This window comes from Galeopterus variegatus, unplaced genomic scaffold (genome assembly GCF_000696425.1).
Source record: "Galeopterus variegatus unplaced genomic scaffold, G_variegatus-3.0.2 Scaffold278, whole genome shotgun sequence".
Lineage (NCBI taxonomy): Eukaryota > Metazoa > Chordata > Mammalia > Dermoptera > Cynocephalidae > Galeopterus > Galeopterus variegatus.
Genome location: NW_007726389.1, coordinates 596,238 through 620,586, shown reverse-complemented (window position 1 = coordinate 620,586; position 24,349 = coordinate 596,238). Strand labels below are relative to the sequence as shown.

General features: G+C 38.0%; 1 protein-coding gene across 1 annotated transcript in view; it reads left to right on the top strand.

Annotated features, from left to right (window-relative positions):
- Positions 1–16,808: 16,808 nt before the first annotated feature.
- Positions 16,809–24,349, top strand: part of ZBTB49 (zinc finger and BTB domain containing 49) — a 28,322-nt gene continuing 20,781 nt past the window's right edge. The window contains exons 1-2 of the mRNA XM_008566927.1: positions 16,809–16,869; positions 22,642–22,812. Coding sequence (XP_008565149.1) covers positions 22,661–22,812 — 152 coding nt within the window. The 5' untranslated portion in view covers positions 16,809–16,869; positions 22,642–22,660. The remainder of the gene's footprint in view (positions 16,870–22,641; positions 22,813–24,349) is intronic.

Sequence of the window (24,349 nt, the reverse complement as noted above, 5' to 3'; positions counted from 1 at the left end):
AACGTATTACACAGGTATTAGGTTTAGGGGGATTACTTTTTCTATATTTGTGAGTAGGAATGAGTAAATGGAGAGAATACATTTTTTTTCTACTTCTGACATTTTACTATTGAATATGTTGAGGCCAGCCTGGAATTTTAAAATCTCTTGAAAATATACATTTAGCATTTCTATTACATGCTAACTCTTTGCACATTTTGGTGTAAATGCTTATTTGTTTAAATAACTCTACATGTGTGGATATGTGCTAGAAGGTAAGGAAAAAGAAAGATAGGGACAAATAGGTTTACTGTGCTGCTCTGGAAGGAACTATTAATTTTTTAATAAAGAAAAAATGGAATTAAATATTAAATGCAATAAGACATACTGGTTCAATTTGGAACACAATAGTGCATTGCAATGATCTTTTCCAAAGGCAGAAGTAATCACTGAATAATTCTAGTGTTTCTGAAAAATTATTTATATCTTACAGGCTTTCAAAATAATTTACTCTTGTTTGACACTTGGAGAATGCCTTCTTCAAGTGCTTTAAGACAGTCTTTGGAGGCCAGATCCCTTGTTTCAGCAAATCCTTACAGCTGAAACAAGGGTTTGGGTTTGCTGGTCTTCCTCAAGAATAACAGCTTTGGGTTGGATTCTGAAGTAAAAAAAAAGAAAGTATGAATTTTAATTTTTTTCCTATAAAATATGGTAAAGAAAACAAACAAAACAAAGCTGGATAAAATTCAAGTGCATTCTTATGTAGTATAGATAGACTTTTATGTAGTTAGATAATAAAAAATATTAATCTTTTTCAATCCATTCTATGAAGAGATATATCTCATCAAAAGTATGTTGTCTTTTACTCATATTTCGAGGTAATTTGACTATTTCCATTTCAAAAATCACAGTTGCCTCAAGGGATTTTGCTAGTTACGTCTTTGCTAGTTATGTGAAAGAGGAGAATTTATGTTAAGGCAATGCTAATATCTCTGCATTTTTGAGGATTAGCAATTGACTAGTAGATAAGTGATACTCACAAAAGTCTAAGTGCACATTGAACTCATAGGGCTATTATTTTTTTAACGGGAGCAGGCCTGCTATGTCTGCTTCCAGGGCCATGCAATTTGTCAGTGTAATTAAGAAAGGCTCAGGACCGGAATAGCAAGTGATGAGTCAAGTCCTCAACTCAGGTCCAGTGTTGGAGATGGTGAAAACGCCTGCTTGCTCAAGGATCTGGACTCCAGCTCTCCTGTCACTGCTCTGTAATTTCCCAAATGTTAAAAATGTGCAATTGGAGTTACATTCAATGTGACTGGTGCACAGGATAACAATGTCAATAAAAAGGAATCACAATACACACAATGGCTGGATTCACATATTTTACAACAAACTTGGGAGAGTGACAGTAGCTAAAGAAAAATGACATCTAATTTTATTTTTGACATATAACCTATATAACATATAGCTGAATATGGAGAAAAATACATTTTCTTATGCATCTGATTGCAGAGGAAGGGATTCAGAACACTTTTGAAGGCCTTATAGTTGTTGACATGGAGCAAAAATATGGGATTTTCAGGATATAAATGTTTTTCATTTCATCCAAACTGGTGAATGTGTCCTCTCTGCCTTTTCAATTGACAGTGATATTGCCTTTTAGATGACTGAGGATGTTTTTCTTCTAGGAGCTCAGATCATAATAATATAACATTTATGTCAGACCTTACAATTTACAAAAATCTTCACATTCATCATCCATTTAGTATGGCCTTTGTTGTGTGTGCCATGCAATTTATTCCTTAATATTTAAGCAGTAAAAGGAAAACAGATTATCTAGTGTAGTTTAGTATTCTCTAATCTATTTCATACTGTTTTTTGTAAACCAGATTACTGGTTCCATAAAAATCTCCAAATTTAGAAACCATAAAAAGAATAAATGGACTAATCAATTAAAATGCATACTAAAGTTTGTGTTTCTATGTTGGGTAACATAAAACCCAGACAGAATGATGAGGAGAATAATGACACAACTGCATGAAATGTTTTCATTGTTATCTGTATCTCCCCCCCCCCCCCCCCCCCTAGTGTAGTTTAGTATTCTCTAATCTATTTCATACTGTTTTTTGTAAACCAGATTACTGGTTCCATAAAAATCTCCAAATTTAGAAACCATAAAAAGAATAAATGGACTAATCAATTAAAATGCATACTAAAGTTTGTGTTTCTATGTTGGGTAACATAAAACCCAGACAGAATGATGAGGAGAATAATGACACAACTGCATGAAATGTTTTCATTGTTATCTGTATCTCCCGCCCCCCCCCCCCAACAATTTTCTTCTCCTGATGAAACTTTCTTCATTCAGACAGCTAAGCATTCACTTTCTTTGCTTCAGGAAAGGGATAAGACCAAAGAAAGCAGAGAATACAAAGTACACTGATTCTAGAGTTTTGATATTCAAATAAGCCAATTCAAATTGATAGCCAATAATTATGGATCCTCCTTACATCTGAGACTCCAACAAGAAAATTAGAATTGAAAGAGAAATAACTGTGTCCAAAAATAAATAAATAAACAAATAAAGAGATAGTGTGGATTCCTAAAGAACCTAGTATTGGGAGCCATTGCTTGCAAGAAATGAGTCTGGATAAAGTGCTGAGGTTTCTGGGGATTTTGAGCACATGGACCTGCCCTTCCCTTTCTGAACAGAGCACAGACAACATCGGGGCCCACTGAAGAAGTGGCTATGAGGTGTTCCTAGTCAGGGATGAACAGATGGATCCAGAAAGTTTCACGCACTCCAGTATGGTTCCCAAATAACAGAAAGAACCCTCATTTCTCTGGCCAGTTACATTAGCAAATGAGTGAAGAAGGGGTTTCTAAAGAGAGCCTGCAGTTTGGAAAAGGGATGCCTCAATTGTGCCTACACAGACTGATGATGTTTGTAGACCTGATGGAGCTAAGTACAGCCAAAGTCTCTGCTTAGATGATCCGACTTCCAGCCCTGGCACAGCCCCTTGAAACCTAACACAACCCTGGGTAAAGTTACGAGGAAACCTACTATGATTGAAATTATGCTTCGATTGCTGAGCTCCTGAAGACTAAACAAAATTCCTTAACAACAAGGTAAGAGAAGGTTGAGGCAAATCTAACAGAGCTTAGTTGTGAAAGCTGAGAAGGAAAGGTCTTCACACTGCTCCTTCCAGCCTGAGCCTGGGGAACTTTGCCCAGAAACTCCAGGTATGATGGGTATACAAGTGCTCCTAGGACTTGCTTTTTTCTCACTTTCAGTGTAATGTTTAGGGAGGTGGTGAGCATGACAACAGGAAGCAAACCCTGAGTAGAGAAGGTCTTAGAAAACTTGGCAGAGTTTCTGCATGCCTGGAGTGGCATGGGAGGAGCAGAAGATGTATACAAGTGACAGAGAGGAATCGATTGAACCTGAGCTCCATTGAGTTTAATTGGGCCTAGGGAAAAAATGGTCCTGTGGACCCAAGAGACATACTAATGTATTAGAAAATCTGGGATTACCTTAACAGTTTAGAAAGAGGAATGATTCAGCATAATTTGCATGAGCTAATACTGAAGGCTAGATGTGAACAGACACACCTCAGTGGATGCTGGGGGACAGTGAATGATCCAGGCAGAATGCACCATCACTCTTGGGCACTTAACTCCCCTGATCTGTGAACATATTCCAGAAGTAGTATAAAGGAGAATGAGGAGATTTGGTTAACTGCCTAAAATTAGGTTCTACTACAGGGAGGAATGTGGACTCAGTGACTAATTTTGTAGAAAACTGGAGTTACATTTCTTGATCAAATAACTTTGTGGAATATGTTTCATAATGCTTTTTAATGACATGTCATTTTACAGTTTTCAAAGCATATTTTATTTCAAGTGCACATCAGCTGCAGTAGGTGCTAGCAAAAGATATTTTATTTTACTCACGCTGTTAAAATGGAGTCTTTAAAATTGAGACTTCTGAAATTAGGCATTTTAAATGCCTCCGAAATTAGAATCTCTGTTCTTACTTTTCCAAAATTTTAGAATATTCTAGTAGTCTGAAAATCTCTCTGGACCTTAATGCTGTTCAGACGTTTTTGATTAATAGCTATTCTTGATCAGAATCATTTAGGAAATCAGTACAATAATGAGATCATTTTGGTGTGAATTTAGGAGCTAGTCATCAGAAGTCAATTACAATCCTTATATTGCCATTATGTGGCTTTTAAAATAGATTGTTATTTTGCCTGGATCTGTTGTCATGAAAAAGAATTTTAAAGTTATAACTATGAATCTCTTTATCATAGGAAATTGTTAATTTATGATTTTATGCCTAAAAAAAAACATATTTCCTAAAGCAGGAACATTTTATTTAGGCTTGGTAAATGTTAAAATACAATCTACATAGAATGAAATTAAAGTACTGACATATTTGTTATTAATTTAAGAGACTGAAAAATTAAGTGAAACTAAAATAAAAATTTAAATGAAAAGCTTTCATATGCACTGGGCCAAAGGAGTTCCCAGTTATTTGTAATTAAATATTTAATGTTGCTTATATGTGATTACTGTGATGTAATTATGAGGTCATGGCATAAAGTAATGAATAATTATAAGTTGTTTAAGGTGGTATCTTATTAGTCTTAGATCATATTTTAATGGGTTTGAATAAATATTGTATAATATACTAAGCTTCATATGTTTGAATTTTATCTCATGGTTTGTTATGTGGATTTTAATTTCATATTCTGAATGTAGTTTTCTGATTCAGAATTTTTTGTACTTTTGCTAGTGTTATGCTTTTGTGGAACTATGTTTTAAAAATTCACATTCAAATAATTTTTCTTGTTTCAATTCCTCATATGATGACAGTTCTATAAAAAATACCATTTTAAAATGTGCTGCCTATTACTCCCATGTCTAATTTCTTTTCATTCAGTTTAGCTGATGGCAGCATAATTTTGAGTTTCCCAAGAGTGCCAGTTGGTTTATTTCAGTTGGAAGCTAAATTTTACAGCAATTTATGGAAACTCAAGGAAATTCACATTATTCAATTATTTGACTCTCCCAACAGCCACATCTTCCTCATGAGCAAGGATCTGTGTGTAGCAATATCTAAATACCTCTAAGTGGACCTGAAAAGAACATAAAAAACAGATAAATACATGCAGGAGCCCGAGTGATCTTTTAAAAGTTCAAATACCATCATATTACTTCCCTCTTAACACATATGAAGGCTTCTTGTGGCATTAGAATAAAGTGGGAAAAAAACACACTCATTATTACCTATAAGTCATGTCATGACCTGTTCCCTGCTGACTGCTCAAACTTCACCTGATATCTCTTTATCTCTTCCTGCAGCTTTGTTGACCTTTTCCTTTCTTTTTTTAAAAATTTTAACTTCTCAATATACATTGTAGTTGATTTTTGTGAACCTTTCCCCGTTCTTCTTCCCCCCTCCCTCTCTCCCTTCCTCCCCACCTACATCACATCTGTTCACTTGTCTTAACAAGTTCAAGGAATTGTTGTGATTTGTGGGTCTTGTGGACATTTGTCAATTCCTTCTGTCTCATGCCCTTTCCTGCCTTAGTGTCTTTGTAGGTACCTATTCCCAATGCCTAAAAACTCTTCTTACTAGCCTTTTTAATCTGGCTAATTCTTATGTGTCTTTCAATTCTCAGCTTAAAATGTCACTTTTTCTGTGGAAACTCTTCTGACACTCCAGACAGAATTAGGTTATTGCTCCTGAATAGGACTTTTCATGGCTATTTCCTACCACCTACCTCAGATCTTGACACATTACGGGCATTCGAAGAATGCTTCACTGAGGGAACTTGGAATTCTGAAGACTCAGACTGTATTTCTTAAAACATCTTAATGTGGGAGTTACTGAAATCTCAGTTTTCCATTTTACTACTGCATCATATTTCCTACTCTTGCAACTGTAAGCTTCCATTCCAATTTAGTATCTAGGTAATGTTCAAGAGCTCTTGATCTCCAAATTTATTGCTCTAACCTTCAAATTCCAAGTCTCTCATATTTTCCCTCTTTCCTGATACCCATCATAGGGACTGATTGGAAAGTACAGAGCTGGGAGGAAGCTGACCAGAGAAGCTCACACATACCTCTGAAAAATTCCATATTTAAGGGCCCCAGTGCTTAGGCAATAGAACATGCTTCGTTTTGGCTAAGGTATAGGATCGACTTCCTAACATGTTTTGGGGCCTGATATAAATGGGTGAGAAAGTATGAGGACAGATTAATCAGTCTGTAAATCTACCCAGTTGTTCAATGGCAACCATTACATCATGTTATATTTATATGTGTGGAAAAATAAATTGTGATTCTAATAATACATTTTCTTTTGCATAATTTTATTTTCTAACTTAAGTTTCTTTCCCTTTTGTAATTCATTGATCCATGAGAGTCCCCGCGGCCCAGTTGGCTAAACAGCAGTCTGGAAACTCAGGTTATGTGTAGCCCATTCCCTGTTGGGCTTTTAATTTGCTGTGTAACCTTGAACGTGCTTCTTAATATCTCTATGCTTCAATGTCAGAATCTGTAAAAGAGTGGAAAAAAGTATTAAACTGCAGGCATATTTGTGAGGAAAGACTAGTAAATGTGGTTGAATAGCACTTTGAAAATATAAAGTCTTAACCATAAGAAAAAGAGGAAATAAGCCAAACCCTAGAACAACTGAGAATGGCTTTAAATGTACTTAGTTGTTGATGGAGAGATTTAGGTTTGATGTGAGAAAAATTTTCCTGACAGTGGGTTGTTAAAATAGGCTACTTCTTTGGCTTATAACATTTTCCTGCTGTTTCACATTTTATTATGTCAATGCCAATCTCCAGTCAAGGTGTATGTGGAAGCTGTAAAACACAAACTGCACCATACTATAACCAGTTATATGAGAGATGGCAAGGTGTTGAGTGAGCAGCCTTCATTAGCAGTCAATTTCCTTCTGTTTTAGACAATTACTAGGCTGATAACTGGGCAGAATTTGTCAAGTAAATAATGTCTTTTGATAGCTCTAGAATTTCACAGATTAAAGTATTGCTCTTCCTAAGAATATTTACTACTTTTTAATAATAGTCAACCCAGAAATCTGAAATTGTAGAAATTTAGACACTTGAATGCAGGGAAAGGGTATTTTTATTTACTTACTTTTGAACAAAGATGTTTCTTGGGGCTGTGCAGAAACACAGAAGCTACATCCTAAAAGGCCACTTGTTTTCATCTTACTTCCCAATTTATCAACAGGTCTGTTTAACCTTTTTTTTATTTTTATTTTTTGAGTACATGGTAAAGAGTTGGCCGCTGAGAACGGATGATTTTCTGGAGGGAAAGATTAAAACAATAATTTAGGAATTAAAATCTGTGCATGAAATATTGTTTAAAGGGATTTTAAAGATTACTTTTAGAGGTCACATAATGAATTCATGGAAACACATTAGTTTCCAGAATGCTAATATTGTTCTCTTAAATATTAATATTAAAGTTTATTAGATCTACTTTTTTCTAGTTAGAACATCAGTTTTCTATATGTGTGCATGAACAGAGACCATACCTTTGAAATCAAATAATGTTTTTGCATGATACCTGAGCACTGTTAAGATGTTGCTAATACTATCAAAGATATCAATAAGATATAAAATATAATATAAAAATTCTACTGCATTATCATATTGTTAAGAGGATTGTTTTGCATTTTTGAAGATTGTCCTAGATATGTCAATAAACTCTGATGGATGTGCATAATATTTCTATCAGCTTATCAGAAGTAAATCTTGTGTTACTTACAGAGAAGAAAGAAGCCTGAATATTGCGGATCACTTTGATTTATTCATAGCTTTTATATTGAAATATTCAGTAATTTATCTCGTTTCAGTCCCTAACTTGACCTTTCCTGATGAAGACCTTTAAAATAATTTAGAAACATGATTCTCAATAAATTATTAAATTTGTAGTCTTTCCTAACTGAAATCTAAATTTCTAGGCATATAGTTTTTAATTATGACTATTGTTAAATTAAATTAAATTTGGCATAAAGCTGTCTCGGTACATAGCAAACTGTAACCTGACTTTGCAGCAAACAAACTACAATGTAACTTAAGGGATATATTCTTTTTTTTTTTTTCCTTTTTGTCTTTTTTTCGTGACCGGTAACGGGATCGCAACCCTCAGTGTCGTGCCCGCATCGCGCTCAACCAGTGAGCGGACCGGTCTGTATATGGGATCCGAACCCTCGGCGAGAGCGCCGCCATGTTCCCAAGCGCCGCACTCTACCGAGTGAGCCACCAGGCCGGCCCCAAGGGATATATTCTTGTAATGAATAGTTGAGTCTCAGTGAGTCACAGCAGCTGAGCTTCCCAAGCGCCGCACTCTACCGAGTGAGCCACCAGGCTGGCCCCAAGGGATATATTCTTGTAATGAATAGTTGAGTCTCAGTGAGTCACAGCAGCTGAGCTTCATCCAATCACAGGCTTGTCAGTTGATCAGACCATATACATATAAAGTCAAATGCCTCATCACACCATGTCCAAGTAAGGCAAATGCCTAGCTGTAACCAAGTAAGCTGTTTCTGTATGTCACTTCCTTTTCCATTCTGTAAATACTGCCTGCCACATTGTTGGGTGGAGCTCTCTGAACCTCTCCTGGTTCTGGGTAGTCCCTAATTCATGAACTGCTCTTTGCTCAAATAAACTCTGCTAAATTTAATTTGCCTAAAATTTTTCTTTTAACAGTATATTATCTTGCATTTCAATTGTTTGATTGTTGAAAATGTGGTTCAGACCTTCCTTAATGTATATATCACAGAAAACTTCTAGTTCCTGAGTTATGGCCGCTGCTCAACTGGATATCAAACTGAGAAGGTTTCACTCCTCACCCTCAGCCTTGAAGTGTTTTCTTGGTATGACCTTTGTCTTTCTGTTTTCAAACAGCAAATCTATAAAAGGCAATAATGACAGATTCTTTCCTTTGCATTATGTCACAATCAAAAGACTCCTAATTAATATCCAAGGTATTAATAACATTTTAGACTCTTCATGGAGTTTCTTTTATGATCAGGGAAAATATGTCATTTTCCAAGAGGAATATACACACTTTTCCTTTTAAAAGCGTAAGTTAAAATGAGGAAATCTTTAAAAGAGAGAGTGGGAGAAAAGCAGAGCCAATGAAGGCAGAAGCTGTATTTTACTTGGAAATCCAGGAAGAAATTTATAGTGCACTCTTTAAATAATATATTAGTTTGACCCCTGCTGTGTTACGTATTTTCATATATTTAATGTTAACTTGGGGACTAATTTAAGTTTGGACCAAGTTAGTCTTACCTGCATCTATACGAAGTGAAGTTGTAGCTACTCATAGGACAGGAAGGAGAAGAAGTAACATACATAAGTCAATCCTCTGAGACTAGTTGAGTCTTATAAACTTTGCTACAAAGCATTTGCTTTGTATAGGGTGTGAAGCAGCATTCTTCGATATTTGAAATTTCCTCATGTGGCATACATTCTATTGGTCATTAATATTAATACTTCTGTAATAAATATCATCACTAAAATTGAAATTATGTACTCAGTTACAATGGAAAGTGAAGAACTGATAATCATTTTGTGAAATATACTCTATTGGCTTGAAAATAAACAGCTAAGTAAATACCTTGCCTTCAAATTTAATCTATAGGAAAACTCTTTACTTTAGACCTGTTTTACAAATACCTGTCAGAAAATCAAGATTTGTTTTCCTTTTTGGTAAAAAATGACTAGTTGATGTTTACAAAGTATTTTGAAGGTGTAAAGTGCTGTGCAAGAACCAAGCCCAATAAAAAGTATTTTATACAGAATCGTAGAGCTGACTTGTACAGCAACCAGCTTTGTGAGTGAATGGAGCAGAGATGATTAAAATCAGCATCATTTGTAATTTAAAATACTGTGAACAACAAAGAAGATCCAACTATGGCTTTCATTTTGGCAGCCTGCAAATATAGATTGCTGAACAGCAGTAGCCTGTCAATATAAAGCATTTAGCACTTCACTAAGCAACTTGAGAGTTTTCTACTTTAGGAAAAAAAATATATGAAATCAGATTTGGTGTAACGTAATTTTGATGGATTAACTATGTCATTGTTAGAAAGAAAACTACAACTCAACAGTATCTAAGAAGAGAATCTTTGGTATACAACTTATCAGTACGGTGATTATTCAGAAAGATGAGACCCTATCCATGAAGGCTTCTATGAAGAGGGATGGTGACAGAATTCAATTGCACAGAAAACAAACAAAAAAAAACCCCAAACCAATTGTATTTATAAGAAAAGATTGAAAATACTTAAAAGATTGTTACTGGTGATCACAAGCCGCTCACATAAGGAGGAGCTTTGGAATGCAGATTTCCACAATCCTAGTTTCACAGAATGCAAAATATTTTATAATAAAGTAATAAATGTTGATTGAGGCTGCAAAATATTCTCAGAACTTTGGGGAATACTTTTACTTATTGTATTTTTATAATGTCACTTTAAGAAATAATTTAACTCTGCTCGTAGGGGTACAAAGATGAATAAGGCACAGATAATGAACTCACAGAAATAACAGTAGGGAAGTATAATAAATGTGTAAGTAAATATCTATACTACAAAAGAGAATATGGAAGTTATATAACTCAGATATTGATTTGATATTTTGGGAATTCAGGGGAGGAAATTTTGACTCCATCAGGGAAAATCAAAGAATACTTTTACTTGAGTGATATACTTCTGTTAATTATCAATCTACCGATATATTTATTTATCATCTATTATCGATCTAATTATCATCAATCAAATTGTTTCAGAGAAAAAGATTTAAGGTCACAACATCAATATAAGAAGATTTATTGATTCATTAATTCTAAATGTATTTATCCTGACTCATTTAAAATCAAAGGTCATGGGTTTAGAAAACTCATTAGTTGGTTAATAAATCAAGGTTGTGCATGTATGGTTCATAGATTAATTAATTCATTTATTCTTTTTTTTTTTTTTGTCTTTTGTCTTTTTCCGTGTCCGGCAGCGGATCACAACCCTCAGTGTTGCCCCCGTACCGGACCGGGGACCGGCAACGGGATCGCAACCCTCGGTGTTGCCCCTGCGCCTCGCTCAGCCAGTGAGCGGGAACCGGTCTGTATGTGGGATCCGAACCCTCGGGCGGGAGCGCCGCTGCGCTTCCCAAGTGGCGCACTTATCCAGTGCGCCACCAGGCCGGCCCCTTAATTTATTTTTTCTAGTACACATTACTTACACTATTATGATTGAGGATAATCTGAATATTTAAAAAAAGTTGCAACAAATGCTGTATTCCACAGATATGTACAATCAATTACATTTCAAGAAATTTTAAAAAAGCATAAAATGAGATACAAAAAAAAAGAGAAAAAGTTGCAGCAAGATGCATTTTTAATTTTTTACCTAAATTCTGGGAAGATAGGTTAAAGTCATTATGCTTCAATACTTTCATTGGCCAATGGACTTTCTCAATAACAAAAGTGAAGATATGACCTACCCAAAATGTAAAGAGAAGTAGATACTATAATAGTAGTAAAACTATCCTTTATTATCATTGTAATCCCTTTCACTGTTAATCTTATTCTTTATCTTGTGACCCTCACACTGTTAGGTTCTGTCCACTGCTTCTTAATCTTCCACCTTCCACATTCCTGTGTCCTCATCACTCACCAGTGTCCTTTGGCCTACTAGGGTTCATCATAACACTCTTCTAATACACACATCCAATATGAAATATTTGAAAAACTTAAAAATAGGAGGACATTAACAAAATCTCTCATGATCTCACTAGAGATAATAATTTTTAGATAGTTTGGTGCATAACCTTCAAACCATTATTTTCCATTTCTACTTTCTAAAAAAGAGGACATAATATTTTATAAGTATGTGTTTATCTAACCCAGTGTAATCAGCTTTCTAGATAATTTTTCTAGGAGGTGTTACTGGTGCCTTTTCATCATCTCTTAAATTCCAAGAAATAAGAAATAGCAAATGTATATGAATTTAGTTCAAGATGGAAGTGAGTTAATTCATAAAATCCAAAACTAGAATACTATGTTTGAACAATGTCAGCATTACTATTTGCCTAAAATATTTGAGTATGGAACCTGTATCCATTCATGAACAAATATTTATTGAATGCTCCTTAAATGCTGTGAGGAGCACTATATTCCAGAATGGAATTTAAAGTGATGGGTCACAGGAATGTTGCCTTATCAAGCCCTATTTGTGTGATCACGGAGTAACCATTTCTATACAAATCAGGTTCTTACTACACTTTGGGCTTCTTGGCTTTAGGACACAAGTCATTTTTTAATCAGTAGCACCCAACACAAAACATAATACAAATTGGGTGGTTAATGAATTAAATTGAATAACCAGGCAGTACTGGATAACTTTTTTTTTTTCTGTCTTTTTTCGTGACCGGCAACGGGATCGCAACCCTCAGTGTTGCCCCCGCTCCTCGCTCAGCCAGTGAGCCACCGGTCTGCACGTGAGATCCGAACCCTCGGAGGGAGCGCCGTCGCGCTTCCCAAGCGGCGCACTGTAGCAGTGCGCCACCGGGCCGGCCCTGTACTGGATAACTTTAAGATAACTTAAAGTCCAATTTGGATGGGATATTCCAAAGATACTTGAATCACTCATGACTAAAAAGAGAGCTACTAAATTGGTATTTTACATGTTAAGTGCTTACTCTGTGGCAATTAATGTGCTTTATAGATGTTGGCTGATATCACCTTCAAAAACCATAAGGGGTAAGGACCCTTTTTTTCATGGTTTTGTAATCAGATAACTAAGGTTCAGAATATTAAAGTGATTTTGTCAAGTTAATGTAGTAAGTAGGGAGCAGTAAGTGAACCCCATTGTAGTACCCGCTACACCAGACTGCCTCACAGATGGAACCTTACAGGAAGGTACCAAAGCTAAGAGAACTAGAATTTCCAGAACTTAAAATCAAAACCAGCTCGAAAATGATCTGAAAAGATCCTTAAATTGGTTTGCAGCATTTTGCAGGGTTGGGTTACGAATTCTGACATACTACTCTAGATGAAATAACTAAGCTTTGTTAAGCAGGCATAGGACATAACAGGGCATATTCTGTTACTGTGTTCTTTTCTCAATACTGCATTTTAAGAAAGCTATTCCTAAATTGGAATTTATCCCAAAAGAGAGTGAAGACTGAAAACAGTTTCTTTTAATAATTGAAGGGACAGGGTTTTAAAAGCTCAAGGAAGAGAATAAAACAATGTGTGTATGATATTAAATGAAGGTTATTTTCAGCATACAGAGGGTGCATTGGAGGTTGGGATGTTGGCGGAAATATGATCCTGTTCAAAATATTCCATGTTGTAGGGTGAATCTGTGTAGGTTTAAGTGGAACTGATTCCAATGTGACTGTTTGAGTCTTGAGTTCAGACTCAAGAACAATGGATGGAAATTCCTTGGCAACAGAATCTAACTATTTGTAAGGATTATCATTTTGACAATAATAGCTGTGTCTCCCACTAGAGGGCAGGTGACTGTGCCTTTGATCTTTCCAGTGCCTGTCTTTTAGTAACCTTTCATTGTTGGTTTATTAAATAAATGATTGGATATTCAAACAAACAGTTTAAAGAGCTACTTGATAAGGTATGGGTTTCTATAAGTATTTATGGAAGTTTCATCCCCAGTCTTGACCATTCAGTATACTGTGGAAGTATTTCTGAAGAACGTCATGTGAGAAAAGCCTCACATCAAGCAAAGTACAGAGGCTCTGCCACTCAAATCTTGTTGCCAGGTTGGAGTGTAGCTTAAAGTTGGACAATGAGCTAAGGATCCTGCTGAGATGCCAGATGAGTCCCCCTGCTTGGGGTGGGGCTGAGGCTGCAGATCAGCCTAAGAGCTTCCAGCTGTCAGGGAATAGGCAGGCCATTTACATGAGTAAGTCTTAGCTGACTTTGATATAAAAGATTTTAGCATTTTGATGAGTTAAGATTACTTGAACACTTGAACAAATAAAATTGCAGATCTTTTCATAAACTGTTAGTAATTACTAAAAAGAAATCATTTCCAGAAATACTATGTTCAAATCAGTGGCTCTCAAATATGACAGCATAACTCCCAACTGAGAGTATTAATTCTGATTTAGGAGTGGACTGAAATTATTTCTAAGTTAACTTTTGTCATTTAAAAAAATTAATCAGCTGCCTTCCTCTCTTTTTCTCATTAAAATGTAATGATACGATTTTTAAAATTTGGATGTTTTCTGATATATAGAAATATTTCTTCACTTATATTTATGAATGCCAGCAAAGTATTCTCTATAAAAGTGAAAATTTAATGAACTCTTTTAACTCTTCTGCTTACATTACAGTAAATAATTGTGTTTATTTTGATTATTTGATTGGAATGTCTATTATTTTTAGTTTCTAGGAAGCTAAGGGATCTTTTAATGTTTTTTTAAAGTGAAAAAAAAAATTGTTCCCACTGTATTCTCCTCCTGTTTCCAAACTTCAAATTTTAGCTGACTACCTTGCAGCTCAGCTCAAAGTCTAGATTCCTATGCTTATGGTCATATGAACAAATTTTTACCAATGAGAACCAAGGATTATATGCAACTTTTAGGAAATATCCTCAAAGAGAATGAGATTTCCATTCTTATTTCCTTTTCTTTTTCCTGTTATATGGATATGATGACTAGCATGCAAGCAGCCATCCTGTGAGATGAGGTGACACTAAGGAGGGAGGATTATCAGGAAGCTAAGCACAGCTCTGGACTACCTAAATCGAATAAACGTACCTCCTACTTTTTCAGTGTTGTTATTGTTCTTGCCATTGTTATTGTTATATGTAACTGAACGTAATGCTGATATATCAGAAAATTCAACTGTCATGAATGAGCACACCCACATACGTATCACTTACACACACACTTGCTCTCACATTTGTGTAACACTGTTGTAATTGATTTGTACTGAAGCTGCTCAGTAACCTTTACAGTTCTGACAGCGATTAAAGTTTGCCAAATACCTTTGGCAATTTGAACTGTCACTAATTGACACCAATGACTGATGTATTTCCAGATCTTACCTTCTGGTGAAGAAGAAAGCTGCCCCTAAATCCCTCTCTAAATAGTACTTTATAAGTTGTTGAAATACGTGTCTGGAAAATAAATCATGTATAGACAAGAGAATTTTAAAAAATAACATCAAATTTTTAAATTTAAATAAAATTCAGTCTTGGCACTTTGAAATCTGAAATAATATAATCAATTTTGTGATAAATATTATTCCATTTAAAAAACACTGCAGTTTAAGCTGTTTGTTCAAATTATGTGGATTGGGATGGAGTGAATTGAGTCATAATTCCTTGCTTCTGCTTTGTGGTCTGATACCTTTTTATCCCATGGGTTTGCTTTTCGACGTAGACTTGACTTCAATTAGTTACCTGAAATATTGCTGGGTACCATTCATGGAATCTGGAGCCAAAGGCTCCCACATTGCCTTTGGGTGCTAAGAGTATTGTGCTAATATTTTAATTTGAGGTCATGCTTATTCCTTATTCATGCTGTTCACAAAGTGGCTGCTAAATATACTCCTGTATTAAGAATTCCTGCTGTTAGAGTAGGTGTACCAAATAAAATCCAAATCATGCATAAATGCTCCAAAGGGAAATTGGGCAAAGTCTGTGAACTCTTTTTTTTTTAAGTGTTAGAAATATTTTAAGAACATCTTTAGTAGAAGCATCTAAATTACTTTTCTATCTAAGTCTTGTTTTAAACAAGAGGATTGTGTAAAGATTTTTGTGACTCTAAGAAGATCTAGGAAAAGAAAATAATTGAAAAAACAATTTACATCAAAAGTAATTCTAGCTAATGGTTCTTAAAAGCCATGTGTTACAAATAACATCTGAAAGAGTTGTAGAGAAGATTTGCAACTCACTATTGTACTAAAGTTTCCAATAAATGTATGGTTACCATGTATACATAATATAAGTCTGTACTTATAACTGTTCATCCATACAGATTGGTCATATAGTGGAGAGAAAAAGTGGGTTTTGCAATTTATTTTAGCTGATTCTGATGTGGAGCTTGGAGCCTAGTTTGAAGAAACTGATTTGTTTTTTCACATCACAAATAGGTAGGTCTATGTCATACACACACACACACACACGCGTATGAGGGTACTTCAAATCGCTTGTGGAAAAGTAGAATTATAATATAATATGAGGGGATGGTTCCGCAGCAGGCGGGTCCCGGCCAGCGGCGGTGAGGGAGGTGGCAGGTGGAGAGGAGGTGGCGGGGGGCATGGAGCGGCCTCGGAGGGCTCTGGAGCGGACGGTGACAGAAGCAAAGGACAGCTCCCGGGCCTAGCAGCCGAGCCTGCTCCGGCGTGCAGCTCCCTCGGCCTGGAAACCCCAGCCGCGTCGTCTTCGGCCTCCTGCTCGTCCCCAGCCTTTGCCCGCAGCATGCCCACCCCTCCCCACCGCGGGCTGCCCCTCTCCGGGTTCCCGTTCACCTCCGTCACACTGTGAAGTGCTTCAGCCTCCGGAGCTCCGCCTTGGGACGGTGTGACCTCTCTGTACCTCAGGTCCGCTTCTGTAGAACAGCCTCCTTCGTCGGGACCTTGTAGGATGTCATGAGTTGGTGCACGTAAAGCGTTCAGCACCGTGTCTGCCACTTAGCGAGTGCTCAAGAAACGTTAGCTGTTGTCAGCCCTTAAGACGGGGTCTGGCAGGACACATAAGAAATAAAAGATACACTGGAAAGATGGCGACGGGTCTGAGCGGCCGTGCTCCACTTAGCGAGTGCTCAAGAAACGTTAGCTGTTGTCAGCCCTTAAGACGGGGTCTGGCAGGTGGGTGTCACTAAGTGTTTATTGCTTAAATGGGTGAATGAAAGTTGAACGGGATATTGTGGGAAACATTAACCCCAGAGTGCGTGTGTGTGGGTGATAAGGCATTTGGTAGGTGCTCAATAAATGTAAGACTCACTTTCACTGTGGAAGTGAGCCTGGAATACATGATGTATCAGTTTGTAGGGCTGCCATAAAATGCCACAGACCAGTGATTTCAACAACTGAAATGTATTTTTCTACAGTTCTGGAGGTTAGAAGTCCAAGATCAAGGTGTCATCGGGTTTGATTTCTTCTGAGGACTCTCTCCTTGACGTGCAGATGGCCACCTTCTTGCTGTGCCCTTAAGTGGTCATAACTGTGCTCTGATGTCTCTCTTTATATCCAAATTTCCTCTTATAAGAACATCGGTCATATTGGATTAGGACCCACCCTAATGGCCTCATTTTAACTTAATTACCTCTTTAAAGGCCTCATCTCCAAATACTGTCACATTCTGAGGTACTGGGGGAACGCAGTTCAGAAGGAACTCATCAGAATGAACAAGGGGGCAAGTATTTTCCAACAGAAGTGACAGACTAGTCAAGAGGTTTAAAATCAGTGCTAGAGGAGTTTTTTGTGTGTGCAGGGCTCCTTTATGTACCTCATTCTTGTTTGTGTATGCCGCCAAGGGAAGAACTTCCCTTTTGCCCTCTGAAGCTCCACTAAAAAAGTCAACTGGCAAACTCAGATTAATATGAAGAAAAGGGCATAAATGTTATCTTAATATGCTGGGGAAAGGCAATGCATAGGGTGATCTCAAGAGAGTGATTTTCAAATAACCCGATGGGGTACAGAAGCTTCCATACCAGTCTTCATAAGGGAGGGGGGTTGGGGTATTCCTGTTCCTGGCTGAAACTACAATGGCCTGGGACCTGGTCAGGTTATCTATTGCTGTGCAACACACTACCCTCAAACTTAGTGAGTTAAAAACTATTCTATCTCACAGTTTGGGGTGTTAAGAATTCAGGCAAGTGTCAACTGGGCAATTCTTCAGTTCCACGTGGTGACCCCTGGAGTCACTCAGTGGTATTCAGCTGGAGAAGGGGCTGCCTTGGAGAGTTCAAAATGGCTTCCTTGGGAAGGGATGGCTGGAAGGCTGGGCCTGGTTGGGACCAGATGAGCCTTCTACCTTTCATGTGTCCTCTCCAGTTGGGTATCTTACAGGTGGCTTAGGCCTCCCAGAGCCAGTGCTCCAAAAGAACACTGTGGAAGCTGTTAACTCTTAAGGCCTGGGCCCGTAAATAAGCGCAGCTGTATATAGTCTTACTCTCACTGTGTTCTACTAATGAAGGCAGAGGCTGCTGAGATTCAAGGGAAGGAGACCTAGACCTCACAATCCCATGGGAGGATCATCAAAGAATTTGTGGCCATCTTTAAATCACCAAGTTTCTCATTGTCTTCATCTGTAAAATAAGGATAATAGCAGTACCTATCTTACAGTTATTTATGGGGGTTAAATGACTTAATAAGTGTAAAGGGCTTAGAATAGTGCCTGGTATATAGGAAACATTTTATAAATATTTGTCATAATTATTATTATTAGGTACAGTATGCATTATTATTTATAGTTGTTATTTACAGGACACATAAGAAATAAAAGATACAAATTCATCTTCCAGAGTTTTTTACAGGTTGAGTATTTCTTATCTGAACGCTTAGGATCAGAAGTGTTTTGGATTTCAGATTTTTTTGGATTTTAGAATACTCACTTTATACAAGTTGAGCATCCTTAATCCAAAAATCCAAAATGCAAAATGATCCAATGAATGTCAGATTTTCAGATTAGGGATGCTCCAGCTGTATAACCTTATCGGGGTGGTACAGGATTGACATCATGAAGTAATTTAGAGAACTTACACAAAATAGAATAGTTATAATTTTTGTAGTAAAAGTAAATCGTAGAACAGTTCTTAACTTTGTATATTATCATAACTCGGGGTCATTCCGGATAATTTTTTCCTTTATCATTTCTGTAGAGCTAGAAAATGTCTAATGTATATTCAGAATATTTGCTGCATTTTTACATTTAAGTCTGTGGAAAAAGGTTTTGTGTTTTGGTTTTTGATGTCTCTTTTCCCATGGAAGATTTTGTAGCATAAGACTCTGGGGTTTAGGAACCAGGATTCAAATCCTGGCTTTGGCACATAACAGTTTTATAATGTTGGACAAGTTATTTAAACTCCCTATTTCTCGATTTCTTCACTTGTCAATAGCGATAATTGCGTTCTTGTTGAATTGTCTGAGTTAATGGATGCAATAGACTTAGCACAGGCCTGTAGTAAGTGGTCAGTAAATGATAGCTAATAAAATAATAATAAACCAAGAAGCGTTTTCAGGGGATCAGTGGGGCAGGGTTCGATAACTGACTACTTTTCATCTGACTGTTTCCTACCCTTGAGGACCACCGCCTGCATGCCTTCCTTTCTGTATTCTTGTTTGGGACAGTATTATCCATCCCAGCACTTGCTGTTTGTATATTACATCACCTCTAGTCCAGTATTCTCTGAATCCCACCTTGGTCTCAAGCCAGGACATCATGCCAATACTTCAAACTCTACATTTCAGAAACTAAGCTTCATAAAGAAATAGAGAAATAAGAATAATGTATAGGTTTGAGGGGTGAGATGATGGGGGATGAGTTTTAATGATTCTAAGATGAGGGATCATGCCACTGGATATGTTTAGCAGAGAGTTAGAGATTTGGAACTGGTGGCTGAAGCTAAAGTTTCAAATTTAGGAGTTGTCTACTTAGAATAGGTGAAACCGAGAATAAATGTGATTGTCAAGGGAGAGAGAAGAGGGGTAAGGTGCTACATCTTAAGGAACTATGTCATTAGCATGGCTTGAGGGTGAAGAGGTACAGCATAGAGATGGGACAGATCAGGGACGTAGGAAGAGTGCCACAAGAGTTCTGGGGGAGGAGGAATTTCAGGATGGGGTTGGCAGACTACACTGCCTTGTGTTGCAGGAAAGCTGTGGCAGGTAGTTGAGGACTGAGACCTTCATCATGGGAAAGTCCATTTCAGCACAGAGAATGGCAGCGAGGTTGCAGGGAAGGAAAGGAGCCGTGAGAAAGTCAAGTGAGGCATGAGTTGCCATCTTGAAAAGTGAAAGAGAGGCCTGTGATGAATGACTTACCTAGGGGCAGGTTTTGTCCGTTATCCTGTTTTGCTTTGTTTTCAACATCTTGGTGTGTTTGCAGGGGCCATGGGCCATCAGGAGGACAGAGTGAAGTGATGAAAGGAGGACGATGAAGCAAGGTCCTGCGGGAGGCAGGAAGGGACAGGATCAAGGGAGAAGGGAAGTTTGCTTTGGAAAGGGTGAGGCACACTTCATCCTGTGAAGTCAAAGGGAAAGAGGCGGGGGTGAAGGGAAATTTAGAACTGAGTAATGAAAGGCACTTCGGTTCTATTAAGTTGTACACAGCTGAACTGTCTCAGTGAAGTCACAGTCATTGTCATGGGTGAAGCAGACAGATGTGGCAGGAATGAAGACCGTGTGAAGGATTTAGAATAGCCACTGTAGGGAATGTAGAAGGAAGGAGTCAAAAAGGTGTAAATTAAAAAAAATTACTAACCAGCATCAGTTAGCCAACAGAGATGAGCCAGCATGCATTTTAATGGTTGAGAATCTGCTTTGTCACAGGCAGACATGAGTAAGATGGTACCCTCAGAGCTCACAGCAGAGTTGGAGACACAAATAGAGGAGCAGGGCTGGCTGGTTAGCTCAGTTGGTTAGAGTGTGGTAGTGGTAACAATGAGGTCCGGGGTTCAAGCCCTGTACTGGTCAGCCACCAAAAAAACACAAATAGAGGAATGCTGTGATGAGTTAGCTTACGGAGTATGTATGCGGTGCTGTGAGATCACAGAGGAGCAACCCCAAAGTCAGACTTAAGGAGGGAACAGTGGGGAGGAGGGAGCACGTTCTGAGGAGCAGGACAGTAGGTGACAGCTCAGCTGCGCCCTGATCTGGAAGGTGGAAGGGTCGGGGTGAGTCAAGTATTCCCAGGACAGGGAGTATCAGAACCAAAGGCTTTTGGGGGAGACTGCAAGGCAGAGGTCTACAGTCCACCTGCTTTAGAACTGCCCAGACGCTTATGATGCGGATACCGAGCCAGGCACCACTCTAGACTGACAGAACAGAACTCTGGGATGGCACCCAGGAATCTGCATTTTTAACCAGTTCCCCAGGTGATCCTATAGATAACGTTTACTGAATACTTATATATTGCAGATGCTAATTAGGTCGTCACAATAACCTGTGAGGTAGGATGAGGACAGTGGGACACAGAGAAGTCATTTGGCCAAAGTCACGTAGTTAATGAGTGGTGGAGCTAGGGCTCCATCCCATCCGTCAAGAATATCGCTTGTTTGGGGAGCCGCAGCTACTTCTCTTTGGCCGGCACATAAGGGCAATCATAGGAGATAAGGCTAGGGGAGAAGTAGGGGCCATGTTAAAAAGCTTAGATTTTGGCTTTGAGGTGTCGTGAGTGACTCTTTCAGTAATGCATACACAGTGAGAATGAGAGCAGAGAAAGCAGGTATTGACTTTTTAGATTTTCAGTGTACCCGACTGCCATTTTAACCTCCATTAGTCCTGTCCCAGTCTGATTTCATTTCTTCATCTTCCACAAGTCATCCCCTGCTAGACTGAGCTCCTGGATGCCAGAGACCACGTCTCACTCATCTGTGTGCTCTGTTGTCTAGCAGTAACTATTGTGTTTAGTTGTGCGTCATGCACTTTTTTGTGTGTTTCTATCACTAGAAATTAAGCCTCATGCAGGAGGGACCAGGCATGTTTTGTTCATTGTGGTTGCCCTAGAACCTGGTACGCAGGAATCAGTCAATAAATAGATGTTGAATGATGAAACTTTATCCACATGTGTCCTGTCTCATTTGGAGTCAGAGTCAGGGTTTTTGAAAGGGCCTGTGAGGCTCAACATGACCTGACCCTCAGTCATCTCCTCCCACTGACTCAGCCACTCTTGAGCCCAGCAAGTCCCTACCTCAGAGACTTCATGCTTGCTGGTGTTTCTGCCCCACATACCCGCCCACTCTTTCCCTCAGGTCTCTGCTAAAGTAGCATCTTAGAGAGGCACGAAGGCAGGAATGAGTGGACAAGCTGCTTGTGATGCCTCTTTTATCATTGTCTGGTGGTAGTTGTTTTGACTTGTACCTTATCTCCCCAAATAGGCTCCTAATTTCCATCAATTTCTGAATCCATGACCTTTATACAGGTGTTCAATAAATACAGATATTATCTTCACCAGTTGGCTTTTTATTTTCTTTTAACCTTATATATGTTTACGTATGTGGTTTTTGGTTTGTTTTTTTTTTTAATTCAATGTATTCCTAAGTAGACACAAGAGACGTACATATAGTACTATTAAGATCATATTCTAGGTTTGCACTGTCAGATATGCTGGCTATTTAAATATAAAATTAAAGTTTCAGTTCCTTGGCCACATCTCAAGTACTCACTGGCCACATGTGGCTGACGGCTACTGGATTAACAGAGCAAACAGAGAACATTTCCATCACAGCAGACAGTTCTATTGAATAGCACTGGTGTAGATGCTTCAGAAACAGTTTTGCGTGTGGGTGGGTATGTTTGTGCATAACTGTGTTAGAGAGTTATGACAGTGAAGCACCAGTCATTCGGTGGGTTTTCGTGCCATTTAGTTTCCAGTGATGTCATTAAGAATGTCTGATCAATCTGCATTCTCTGCTGTAGGTCTCTTGAATGGTTTAGCATGGACCCCGTTGCTACGCACAGCTGCCACCTCCTCCAGCAACTGCACGAGCAGCGTATTCAAGGCCTGCTTTGTGACTGTATGTTGGTGGTGAAAGGAGTCTGCTTTAAAGCTCATAAGAATGTCCTAGCAGCATTCAGCCAGTATTTTAGGTACGTATTCTAGGCTTCATTCTTCAAACTGTAAGGGGAAAAAGCTCTTCTAGTATGGAAGTACTTTTGGCCATATTTTGTTTTCTCCTTGGATTTCACTATCCTTATCTTTTATAGCACAGTGGGTTTTATGGGGTTTTTTAAAGATTTAATTTTTTTTATTATTATTATTTTTCCTTTTGTATTTAGAGTAACCTGAAAGGAGAAGAGGCTCTTAACTAAAATGTATTTGGGATGATTGAAAGTATTTCAGCACTTTGTCTATTAATAATTCGAATTAATGTCAGTCTTCTATATATATTTCTCATCCTTTCAGGATAAAATGATTGAGAAATTAAATTCCTAGTAAGAATTTTTCTGTGGTAAGAAATCAGACAGGGGAAGATATCCTATGTACTGTTTTTTGTTTGTTTTTTTAATTAAAGCATTTTAGTTTTTGTTTCTCATCTGAGTACTCTAAGAAAACCTTAGGTCTGAACTTAAGTTGGTTATCCCTTGTGGCACTACAGCTAACGTCAGAATCCTGCTCACGGTGCCAATTGTGTTCTTCTACCTGCCCATAATCCTGCACCGACTGGGCCAGTTGTCAAGCTAGGGCTGGGTCTGGTGCTCACAGACCCCTCAAGCCCATTCACAGACTCTTCACATGCCAGGCTGGGTCACCAGACCCCTCACATGCAGGTCTGTGAGCTAGATAACCGGTCCTTGGAAGCCGTAGGTTCAAAAGCATGGCTGCAGAGAGCAGTGGATGCCCCAGGCAGACGCCAGCCAAGGTGGCGGTGCTGCGTAGGCGCACCAACTCCACCCACACACAACCTATTCACAAAGAATGTGCTGCACAACCCCCAACCTGCCCTGAGGCGAAGGACCTGACTAAACTATTCCAAAATCCCTGTATCATTTTTGTTTATAGACCCTACATAATACCAGTCACTTGTGTCTCAACTTATTTAACATTATTAGAGTTAAGTATTCTACGTAAGTTAATTTTCTGATTAACAGATTTATCTCTCTTTAAACACCAAAGCCTCATTTTTTAAAGTACTTTTGTTTCCAAAATATATACCTTTTACTGCTCCAGTAAACAACTTATGGAACATGATTTATTCTTTCTTTTATAATCTTGAATCATCAAATAAAGTTTCAGTTATCATATATACTATATTACATATTATAACTAATGAGCTCATTGAGGTCAGTAGCAGTTTTTGTTCCTGTGTACAGTGGTCCCAGACTCTTGGGCTTTGCTAGCACCTGTTTCTTCTGTCTTCCCAGGACAGTTAGGTTTGAATATTGTGATATGTTGCTGTTTTGATCTTAAATAAGATTAGAATTGAAGGCTGTTTTGGGGAAACCAGACTATATTTGACAAAATGTCTTCAACAGGCTTGTGAGACAGTTTACCTAACTCAGCTTATTTTATACACAATACCAATCCGTGCACCTCTGCACTTGACTTGTACCAAAAATAAAGTGCCCGGGCTTTATGGTGCTTTTTTTTTTTTTTTTTTTTTTTTTTTAACTCAGGGCTTTTTTC